General features: G+C 37.1%; 1 protein-coding gene across 6 annotated transcripts in view; it reads right to left on the reverse strand.

Annotated features, from left to right (window-relative positions):
* The window catches only part of CSNK1G1 (casein kinase 1 gamma 1), a 256,264-nt gene that overhangs the window by 19,987 nt on the left and 223,870 nt on the right, over nt 1-12,407 (reverse strand). For 2 of the 6 annotated variants that reach the window (XM_072613617.1, XM_072613624.1), the window contains exons 8-11: nt 11,805-11,889; nt 11,341-11,489; nt 10,604-10,711; nt 303-413 (exon numbers count right to left, since the gene is read on the reverse strand). In XM_072613617.1, coding sequence (XP_072469718.1) covers nt 303-413; nt 10,604-10,711; nt 11,341-11,489; nt 11,805-11,889 — 453 coding nt within the window. Of the gene's footprint in view, nt 1-302; nt 414-6,097; nt 6,383-10,603; nt 10,712-11,340; nt 11,490-11,804; nt 11,890-12,407 lie in introns of those variants that run through there. The other 4 variants (XM_072613632.1, XM_072613653.1, XM_072613645.1 and 1 more) reach the window with 4 other exon arrangements.

Genomic DNA, 12,407 nt, shown 5'->3' on the forward strand with positions numbered 1-12,407 from the left:
TATCATGTAGTTTATCTTTCTGTGTTACAAAACTAAGTCAATCAGAAAATAATATTTGAAATGAAAAGTACGTTACTTGCTTACTGACATCCCTACACTTCCCTGATGATGACTGAGTGAGATCAACACCGCAGTAAGCTCAATTAAGCCAAAAATTAGCGCATCGATAGTTCTACCAAAAATATAAGAACAGCTTACCCTTGGGTAGGAGTTTCCATTCCAAAGACAGAAGAGATTCAGAAGCATGCCAACATTCCCAAAGCCAAGCTAGGAAGGTCAGAAAAAGGCAATAAAGGCAATACCTGCACGGATCCCCCATGCCGGTCTGCAGCCAAGTGAGACGTCAGGTACGAGGTATTTGTCTGCCGGCTGGGCTGGATTTCCCACTCTCCTCGACGATCTGTCGATGCATTCTGCTAGGGCATTAGGAAGCATGAGAGCAATACATAGAAGGAAAGGTGAAGCCATGGCAAGCAATGACAAAAATCAAGTTAATTAGTCGTATTCTTCCTGTAACTGTTGTGTTTTGTTTTTATTTTTCCTTTAATTAAGAATCTCTGCAAAGCACTGAGGAAAAGTTAGTTTGGCTATACTTATTTCAGCAAAACGAGCCAACATAGGACTGCCTATCCCTGAAGGAAAAAAAAAGCTCTTTTCAGTTTCTGTGTTAGTAGCATTTGAATAGCAATTGCCATGTATTTGCAAATGATTTTGCTGATTACAAATCTATTCACACAGGCACTAAATAATCCCAGTAATTTCTGGCACTGAGGATACCAACACAATGCCTTCTCCTCACAGATAGGCACAACATTCAAAAGCAACCTCGATGTGATGGTTCATTAAGACAATATGAATATAATTCATGAATGTAGAGTCTCTTCCTGAAGAAACAGCAGGCTTCCTAATCAAATGCAGGCATACTTCCCAAGGATATGGAAGGATAAGACAAAGACTTCAATGATTTTATAATTCCTTTAGTTAACAGTCTCTGGTACAGATTTGGAAAATGTTTAACTACTCACTTTAATGTGGATTACTTTTTTCTAGAAAGCAAAGGGAGGATCCTTTCCTAGCAAAGGGAGAGCCTTCAACTCAAACATCCCTGGACTCTGCTTTCATCTTTGAAACAAAAAGGCTGGCATTCCTGGCTCTCTTCTCTCCGCCTTTTCCTGTTTTTCACATCTCATAGTATTCTGATCATGCTCATTCGTGTTCTGTGTTTTTGATGATTTTGTTTAGGTGCCTCTTCTCCTGGGCCAGATGGCTGAGGAGGTGCTGCTCTGTTATAACAGCACTAAAGCTCCATGAAGATGAAAAATAACAAGTAGGAGAGGCAGCAATGAGGGATTAGTAAATCAAATTTTAATTGCTGCTGATACAAACAGTAGCAGGGGGTCAGGAAGCGATAACTGCTGCTCTGTACAGAAGCCATTTTTTAATGTTATAAATCCTAGAAATGTACATAACTATAAATGCTGAGTTCTATAAAAAAAGAAAGGAGGAATGTGTCAGGGTGTAATGGTTTGAGGCTTTGCATTTTCCCTGGGAGATTCTAACTCATAAGTAAGTGTTACTGGTAGCTCATACCCAAAGGTCACCATAATGCTAAAGCTCTTCTACCCATAGAAAATAGAGCTACATTGCTCAATCTCTTAGTTAATGGAATCTGGAGTCACAAGGGGAAGGAATACTATAAATTATCCTAGGCAGATTGTTGTTCCTAAGTGAACAAGCTCAGTGTATAAAGAAGGGTTCATACCCCTATGGGTCAGATAACGAAAACTGAAAGGCTTCTTAAATATTTCCTCACTCTAATTACTTTGGGTAACAGATGACTGGAAGTATGACTTCCCAAAATTATAATTTGACACACAGCATACCAATCACAATAATCCTATGGTCTTGTAGTTTTGGGCATCCATTACCAAAGAATTTAGAACATTTGACAAGATATAATTTCATTCATCCTTAGATTCTATATGATAAATACAGGTCATGGTAATACATATTGTAATAGATATAAATTCTTCTATCATTCAGAAGAGATGTTTGTAATGAGTCTAAAAAATCTTTCACTCTTAATGAAAATGATCTTTCCTTCCTTGGACCTTTATCCTAGCATTTGAAGTAAATGCTTAAAACACATTAGTGAGATCTACCACCAACTAATTTTTTTTTCTTTTTAGAAATCAACATAGATATTTATTAATAGGGCACAGTATTGTTCTGAATCCCATGCAGCTTTTACTTTGTCCATGAATTCTCTCCATTTTGTATTTGCTTTAGGAAACAAAACATGTAAGGGTTTATAGGAAAATGTTTATAAAACACTTGTACTTCTAATGTTGGAAATGGAAAATTATGAATAGTTGGTATTATTTGCAGTTTTAATAAAATACAAATTGGAGCTCTGGCTAATGTAATTGTCTGTTTTTCAGACAATATATCTGTTCCTGGTAACTCTAGTAAAATCAAAAGTACTCAAAGGATTAAATTATGCTATTAGAAAAGACAGCAAGGAGTAGTGGATAGAGAGCTGGTCTCAAGAGTTAGGAAAACTTGGGTTTAAGTCCTGAGTCTCACACATATATAGGCTTGTCTGACACTAAGCAAGTCACAACCTCAAGTGTTCTAGGCAACTTTGTAGGGTTAGACGTTGAAGAGTTGTTGCAGATTTCAACTGATCAAGAGAAAATTTACTTAACTGAGCATTTTCTATACCTATGCAAATATTTTTAAACATTATTTAAAACTATTACTGCTATATATAGAAATATAAAAGTTTACAGGAAGGATTAAACTATTACCAGTTTAATTTGAAAATATTTTCAAAATGCATCCCAAGGACAGATACTTAAAACATACCCTACAGGCAATGGAGTACTTTTCTTTTAAAGAGAAAAAATAATGTTAGCATTCCACATGGCTTCATACACATTTTGCACTCTGGCAGCACAAAAACTGATGACACGGTTCTCAATGTTTTATAAATCAATTGAAGGCAGCAAAACCTGAAAGATCAAAGTGAACTTAGGACAAGAGCTGGTTTATCACACAAGGTTCTGCTTTTCACTGTAATGGCAAACAGCTGGGGCTGCTATAGTTTCCATGACACAGAAAGATTTGTTCTACATCTAGAGTTTGTGGAAAGAACTCTTCATTGTCTAGAAAGTCATCTGTCAAAAAAGAGGAATGTGAGGTGTGGGGAGGATTCAAGTACTAGCTCTGACTCGTGCTGAGTATGTGATTCTGGTCAGGTCACAACCTCACAGGCCTCCAGGTCAGCGGCATCAAACTCAAAGAGAAATCGGTCACTAAATGGTACATAAGGATCCCTGCTCGCAGCATAATGACTTCAAAACCATATTAATATTATGGTCTATATTTTTACTTCTTTTATTAAATTTTGTTCAATATTTCCCAACTATATTTTAATCTCTTTCCCAGCATATTCCCTGAGGTCTAGGCAACTCTCTAAGACTCAGTGGCACAGGATGTGCTGATCAGCATTAACACAGGGAGCTGCTCACACCAGTGACAGAGCAGATTCCCCATCCTTATCCCATTTACCAACACAGGGCTTTTAAGGATAACCCGTGACTAGAGCTAACCTATTTGCTTCACTTTCCTTGTTAAATGTCTAGGGAAGTTCTGGGAATACATGAACAGTAACTAACTACTAGACAACATCACGCAGATGAGCTTTTGTTTTGTTTTTTTCAGAAGACAGTAAGGCCGCCAGTGCGGCCAGGCAGTGCCTGTCACTGTCACTGTAACAAAACTGGTGTAATTCAGGAGCGTTATCAGTATGACTTAGAAAGGTTCACTTTCAGTATATGATTTCACAACTGGAAGAACAGTAAATTTACAATATTAACTCTCGTGGAATACCTTAAAATGCCCTCCCACTTAGACATTTTAGTTAGGACTGCTTTACCCTGGATGCAGGAAAACAGAAACAAATTGGCAGCCATGCAAACAAGACATAAAGGCAATACTAATGGAAAGCATACAGAGAATATGGCCAAGAAATGGACAATAAAACCCAAAAGGGGTAGAAGAATACAATGCCTCATAACACCTCATTTTGGCAGGGAAGACTTTCTTCTAGGATCAATGGATAGTAAGTAGGGAACAAGGGAAACATAACATCTGCTGTAAAATAACAATTCCAAATATCAATAAGTGACACCCAGAGGAAGGTATCATGTACAAACTGGACACTGTGAACAGAAAGCTTTTCCCAAATATCTTTAGATGATTCCTACCCCGAGGCAAGAGGAAGAATAACAATATCCTTTTTAATCTCGCCAACAAAACTATAATTCTGTTGGGGTTTTTTTTGGTATAAAATGAACTTCAAAATAATTTTGATTACATTTATCAAGAAAATCTAATCAATTTTACATCCAATTTGCCATCCATTGATATTTAAACCGCAGTATCCTGGAACTTGCTGCTTGTCTTCAACTCTATCTACCAAAACAAGAAACTGGACAGCATCCAAAGCAGGAGTGAGCACAGTGGGTCTTATCAAACTGCTTAGATAAAATTTCACTTCCCCTTGTGGGTGTAGGAGGAAAAGAAGAATGCATGAAAAGGAAACATCCTAAAAGGTAAGTGTTGTTGTTAGTGTATCAGTCTGCGATTTGTGAGGCATTTTTTAAAAAGCTGGTAAGATTATAGACTTGTATATTTTAATAAAACCAAAATCTACCTAACCTATTTGCTCTAAGAAGCTCATGAAATCTACAAATTAGGCTTGCCAAATAAAGCATTACCTTCAGGTAAACATACCAAATGCACAAAAAGTAGTGGACTAATTTCTAGTTCCCACATACCTAATTAAATACCAAACTTGTTTAAAGAAAAAAATGTATGACTACGACCTCTTCTAAGACTTCATGACTGTGCAGGTCCTACAAGGAAAATCACATCAATTCTGAAAAGCTTTGTGAGAGACTCTAGGGAACACACCAGCAGTCTACAAATCTCTACTTCAAGCTCTCTCTTTTCCTCTACCTCCAGGTGACAGGACAGCCTTGGAAACGACACAGAAGATTTCATCCTAACTACCTAACAGATGGGAAATACTAGAAGCTTGATATCCAGAGATGGGACAGAAACTAGGTAACATCATATCTTGATGGGAAAAGTAGGGGACACTACTACCAAACCTGTGAGAGTACCAAAGGAAAAAAAAGCTTGCTTGCCCACCCAACCACTAACACCACCACAGTACAAGGGACAGTAGTTTAAAGCCAGAATACTTAGTCTCTGCTGGTGAGCAGCCCCAGAAAGTAAAATCTCTTTGAGATACCATACTAATCACATTTCTAAAGCATCTCATAGTTTTTAAAGTGCTTTTATCAAGACACCTATAAGAGTAATACTGTTCTTTTGAATTTTACAGATAAGGGAGCTGAGGCTCAGAAAAGTGCAATCATTTGCCCATAGTCCCTCATGTCAATCAGCGGTGGAGTTGGGATTCTCCATGAGGTCCCTGGCTCTGAGTCTAGGCCTGTCACATTGCCGTTGGCTGCTTCTTGGATACTCTTTTCTGCCTGGACAACTTAATGGGAAGAAGACTTGGGTGTTCAATACATTGAGTTCCCTCTTGTCTCTTCTCATCTGCATTTCCCAAGTCTCTAAAGTCTGCTTTTAGGTACAGGTAAAATGTGGTTTATTTCAGAGATTAGAGGGCAATTGCCGGCATCAAAGAACCGTCACTTACGGATAAATTATCTCACCTCGTTAGTATATGGAGATACTGTAGGTCAGTACTAAGGGTCTACTGAACAAGGGAGGCTCGGGGCTAAATAAGGGGAAACTAGGAAAATCTAAATCTATAGATCAGCTGAATAGAATGGTTCCCCTTCTAAAACTGGAGAATTTTTCCCAGTTTAACCAAATTATTCTCTTTAAATGTAGGAAAAATGGACTTTTAAAACTGCATCTTTAACACACTAGCATTACTAGCCAAAGGAATGAAATAATGAAAAAATGCACACAGATAGAAGAAAACTTTTAATATGGAATAGAGAATTAGGAGGTGAGGTGAGTAGCAGTGACCAGGTGATAGAACAGGAAGAGCTAAGGCAAAGGATTTTATTTCAGTTTTCACACCTGTTTGTTTCAATGTCCCCTCAGTGTTAAGTTCCCAAAGGAGAGGAAGAGAAACCCTATCCTGTATTGAGATCTACGCTGGAGGTGAGCAACGGGGGAGGGCGTCGGTTCTGTATGTCCGTGTTCTCACTAGACAACAGACAGCACGTTAGGAAATTACACACAGGATAGAAGGAGGCAAGTTATCTCTGAGCAAACTCGTCCGCCCCTTCAACTAGCAAATCCTGAACCTCGCTGAGAACTAAGCGGTACTCTGCAAAAGGAAGGAGAATGGAGAGTTAATCAGCTTTTGGTTTGTTAAGGCTACTGAACCTGCATTTTAAAATAAAGTCACTCAATCTATTAAGGTACCCAGTTGATATATAACCCCAACTAACTACCCCAACTACTCATTATTTTGGTCGCATCTCCATCTCTGGATAAACTTAGATTTTACAAGTCTCCATATTAGAAAGCATAGCAGCAGTGGACCAATGAAAGGGCTGTTTTTGTCACAGTGCTTTGGAGTCTACATATATTAAAAAAAAACAAACCAAAACCTCTTTTTCCTTGAGGGCATGACTATTCCACAACACATTATAATTTGATTTTTTTCCCCTACTTACTGGGCTGATTTGAGTTTAAATGTGGTTCTTTCTAACGAAAGGAATTAATGACTTCTCAGGATACCTTCTTGGCTTGGTCTATGGATTTATGCTTCTCTTACAAGTCAAGCTGAAGCCACATAAGTGTACTTACATGTAGGGACGAGAGATAAATCTTTTTCTTTTATCTTGGGTAAACATACATGGGAGGATAAGTAATATAGAATTCATTAAGAACATAGGTTATAAATCTAGATGTAGAGTATCATAGTCACAAATCTCAAAATGGAATCAGTAATCAGCAGGTCTATGTTCAAAGTAATGAGGAGAAAAAAGAAATCACCAAGTCCCAAACCCTTCAGCTTAGGTTAAGACAAAATCTACTCAGACCTCACCTCATGCAGGAAGACTTCTCCTGGTGGATGCATAAAGTGAGAATGCCTACCTCCCTCAAAACCTCTAATTTTGACTAATCATTATCCCCTATGTTGTCCACACCTAGCCTACCAAAAGAAGGGGAAAGTAAAAATAGGAAAGGGGGGGAGAAAGAGCTTAACCTAATCATAAAAGTGCTTCTTATAACATCTACATGATGTTCTTAGAGAGGATGTATACTCTCCGTGCAGCGGAATAAAAGTTCCAAAGAGCAGAAAATGTTTGTTTGTGTGTGTGTGCGCATTCTAGATAATAGTCTGTATTATGGGAGTATATCATGTACCATCATCATCCACTATGCAATGCCTGTTATTTACTCTAATGGATTTATGGAAAATGGGCAAGAGTCACTTCTAGAATTGATACAGTCAGACAATACTAAGAAGGCCCTAACAGAAGACTACTGCGACTAGAATTCTGACCATCTTCCTGATGAGGAGAGTAGCATTAACAATGGATCTTTTCAAGACTAATCAGGCTGGAATCCTGGCTAGTATTATCAGCTTCTAAGGTAACATTTAAGGAAATAATGAGGGCCAAGAGGTGTAGGGACAAATGATGGAAAAGGGAACCCATGCTAGGATGTTTGCAAATGAACCAGGCTATCACTGGTCACTCCAACCAAACATGTCAATTTCCCTCTCTATTTTAGAAAAATTAATATCCTAAAAAATAACCTGTATTGTATTTATAAGGATAATTAACTGCTTAGATGAAGACATACAACTTTATATATGTGTGTGTATATATATACATATATACAAGTATGTGTGTACATATGTATATATATGTATACATATGTGCATATATATTAAAAACCGTCTATGGTCAGCATATTTATACAGAGATAACCCCCTAAGATGAAGGAGTTGAAAAGTACACATATGCAATACTATTAAGTATATAGTAGTACATGTTCTTGGAGCACATCATCTACCATAACATTCTGGATTTGTAATTACAATCAAGAACCAAACACCACACAACTCAACACAACGACAATTTAAGACAGTAAACTGAAGTTCACACCATAATTCATTTTGTAACTGTTGTTAATAAATATTGTCATCAAGATGAGGAAAGAGAAACTATGGCCATCTGAGCTCCCTTTAACAAAGGTCCCAGATCATTTATGTTCTTCACACCAAGTAGGCAGCTCTGGCTTTGCTAGTCAAACAGAAGTATTTGCACAGTGTAATAATTTTCCATGAAATGAAATAGAAAAAAAAAAGATGTTATTTTAAAATACATATACTGTTGCTTCCTTACCAATTCTGACTCTAGAAAGGACTCTGGAGGTTGCCTAGAGTTATACTTTTATACTACAGATGAAAATACCCAGATACAGAATGACTAAAAACCTTGTCTCAGGCCTTGACATAGCATATCTTGAGTATAAATCAAGCCCTTACCACTAGTATTTGGTCTACCACCAAACAACTGCCTTATGCTTAGTAACGATCCACTTCAGAAATCACCTCTCCACTACAGATACTCAGGCTAGCTAAAATTATTGGGAAGCATTTTGATAGTCTTGTAGGCTGAATACATGGTCTACCTACAAGGGTAGGACATATAACATATTGTCTTCATTTAGATGCCTGAAAGAAGAGAGTATTTGGCTAATTATTAAAGTTGTACTGACAAATAATTTCAGATGCTTGTATAAGTTAATAAATTAAAAGTTAACATTACATTCACAGTTTTAAAGGGAATAGCTATCCCAACGATGAATATAGTCCTGATAATGTCATCTTACACTTTCAAAACCTAAGAGCTAATCTAATTTACATTAGTACTTGGTTTTCAGAGATAGGAAATAGATAAAGTGGCTACAATTGGATGTTTTTAGAAACACTAGGAAACAACCAGGGATATGAATAAAATGTCAGCAAAACTAGAGACTAAGAGAAGTCTGAGTGTAAAAACTTCAGTACGAAAGATCCACTCACTACATAGCAGAGAGAACATCATTCAGCAAGGATATACAGGCCCCTGGACCCAGATGGCTCAGGAGAAGAAAGTGAGGTTGGTGTCCTTGAAGAGCCCTCCCTCACTCAAATCAAAGTCAAGTGCAAGTCATGCCATCATCTTGATGTCATGGTCCCCTTTGAAAACAAAGGACAAACACAACAACAACCAGAGCCTGCTAGGAGGTAGGGTAAATGTCATGCTACTATGGGAAATTCCAAATTCTTGGCAGTTCTATGATACTGTAAACCTTGGATTGTAGAAGGCTATGCCAATGAAGTGTAGGTTTTACAGTGTTAGAAAGGCTTCAAGTAAAGTCCCAACAACAGACTGAGGCCCTGTTCCAAGGTCCAACCTAAAGACAAAGAGGTTCATTACCAGCAGGTTTACTATTATGTGATACACTCTTTGGCTAGGATAGCTATAAACCTAAAAAAAAGTAATCCAAGAAGTGAATCTCGAAGCTACAAATGTTTAGAAAGAAGCCTTCTGTTCAGCAGATATCTTTCTACATAATTACAGGTACTGGCAAAAACACTTCACTTGAAGCAACACTAATGACCATAATACTTTCACTTTATTAGTTTTACCAAATCAATCCAAGTTTCCATCAATTGCAACCCCCCCTTTTTTGTTAAGTTACATATAAATGAAATTTATGCAATTTCAACCAAAGAGAAAAGATTCTGCAAGAAAAAACATTCATATCACACTAAGAGAATCCAAAAACATGAAGCAATATTATGTCATTAGATTACGTTCTGTTCCTCCACTGGAATCATTTAAATGATCCACCATTCTCCCAAGCAATAAAAACTACAGGAAGGTGTGACCTGTTTGGCATGATGGAAAGCCTAGCAGAGCCATGCCTAACCTTACACCAGACTGACCCACATAAGAATAAACCTAGGGACTATTCAAGTCAGCTGAGACCTCAAAGGATATCTAAGAAGTATTTTGCTAGATTTCCTCTCCACATTAATATGATATACATTCTAAGAGATTGGAAAGTTCTTGAAAAGTTCATTAAGAATCATGATTAACTGGCAATCAAGAGAATCCTTTAATCATTATTGTATAGTGTAGAACTCTTCAATAGGTACTTAATCAATTGCTTGCTTGAAATTCATAAAAAAAAAGATCAGGTATAGAATGAGCCAACTGATAGCTCTAGAAGAGATCCCATTCACTTGCCTCGAAATCACTTCAGGGTTCAAATAATGGTTACCCTCAGCTCGTAAGTTCTGGAAGACAAGAAGTTTCTAGGGTTTCATGCATTAGTATATCACATTAGTATATCACCCCCTGGGGAAAAACTAGTATGACACCAAAACCACTATGACAGGAGGAAATGCCAACAAACCCAATGACTTTGTGTCTTCTCTTTCAAAACATGTACTTTTATTTTTAAGAAAAAAAAGTAGGAAAATTTGGGTTTTAATAATTAAGAGGAATAGCGGAAGGCACAGGTAAGAGTCACAGACCTGGTTTCGAAGAGGCTGTTGTTGTGATGGCCGCTCTCTGTGTGCGTGGCTTTCTCTGGTTACTGCAGATGTGCCAGAATCTACATGAACTGATCCTACTGGAGTAGGCTGGAAAAATAAAACAAAAAGTCAAGTAGGGAAAATAGGTCTGATTCTGTTTCTCCTGTAACTGACAGTTAAAATACTGTGATTTTACAAATGGAAACTTAGTGATGAGCCTGTCTCTTCAGTTTTCCTTTTCATAAAAAAAAAAAAAATTGCACGTTCCTTACTGGCCCCCAATCCTCAATCTGAGGATTTAATTTATATTTAAAATGTCTTTTAAAGAAGAATAGTGTGGTATGTATTAAGCATACTCAAGGTCCACAGGTGGACACGTTTTCTCATTGCCAGAAAAACAAATTTTGAGATTTTCTGAAAAAGAAACTTTCCATGGTGTGAAGTCCTTCTATTTTCAAAAATTCCAGTTACCTTAATTAACCTTTACGCAATACCAACTTTTGAGGCATATGACCCAAAAATATTCATTAATGCCTTAAAATCTTCTATCAATGTTATTCTTGCTTTCTACCTTTGAGAGTTGACTGTGGAATCACACTAAATAGGTTGATAAATGCAGTATCTATATTTAAGGCAATTATTTTTCAAAAAAAATTTAAACAGGAATAGTAGCAAGTGAAAGAATGAGTTCTGGTCTAGGAGTAAGAGAAGATTACTGGATGGGAGGAGATACTTACAATTGGCCTTCCAACCCAGTCATAGGCATAGTCAAAGGTGTAGCCTTTCCTTTCAAACAGCTCGGTAAAGAGCGTCCGTAAGTAATCATAGTCTGGTTTCTCAAAGAAATCTAATCGTCTGACATATCGAAGATATGTTGCCATCTCTTCTGTTGGAAAAGGAATTAGAATATCAGAATGAAAAAAAGTACACTTTTTGCAAAAGTTTCTTTAAGTACCAAATGGAACTAATACAACTTACCTTGAGTTATCTGAAAGAAATGGTTATGAATTATGTCTTCTTCCTATCGGTCTGGCATGAATCATGCACTACCTTGCAAGTTCTGCAAGTTCTTCAAGAAAGTAATCGTGTGGTACCATCATATCCACCCAACCAGAATTAAGCATTTCAAAAAGATAAAAATGACTCCCTTTCACATCACTACCAGGCACATGACCCACAGAAAGCTCTCGAAGGGCTTTACCTGGGAAGTTCTCACACAGAGTCTCAATTGGAGTATTCCTTTTGGTGTCTCCGATCTTCTGATATCTTTCTTTCAATGTATCGGCCTACAGGGAACAAAGTAAAATAGTTATTTGGAAATGTTTAATAGATTTGCAGAAGTAAAGCTGGTTTTGCTCAAATTAGCAGGTTTTTGGTAAGCAGACTCAATTCCCTTTCTATGCCCCTGCGCCCAAATTAGCAAATGTGTTAACATAGTATGGTGGCATTATTTAGATGTACGTAAAACATCTACTTTGTTCAAAGAAACTTCACTTGCAAAATGTATTTAGTAGTCTAGTCACAGACATAAAAAGTATCAGATGGAGTAAGAGTACTGCATAAGAACTTTAAAATAAGGAAATATTTAAACATTTCCAAATTTTTGTGCAAATGGAACTCTGCTGCTATTGGGGTTTAATGCTGATTAAATCACATACAACTTTTATTAACTCAAGAACAGAAATATATATATGGCTTTATTCCAAATCTTTTAGAGACCTGGGTAGAAATAAAACAACACTTTTAGTAACACATTCTATAGAGGTGGGAAAATACATGCAAAAGATGAATCTGAGGTACGAGA

This window comes from Notamacropus eugenii, chromosome 1 (assembly GCF_028372415.1).
Source record: "Notamacropus eugenii isolate mMacEug1 chromosome 1, mMacEug1.pri_v2, whole genome shotgun sequence".
Taxonomy (NCBI): domain Eukaryota; kingdom Metazoa; phylum Chordata; class Mammalia; order Diprotodontia; family Macropodidae; genus Notamacropus; species Notamacropus eugenii.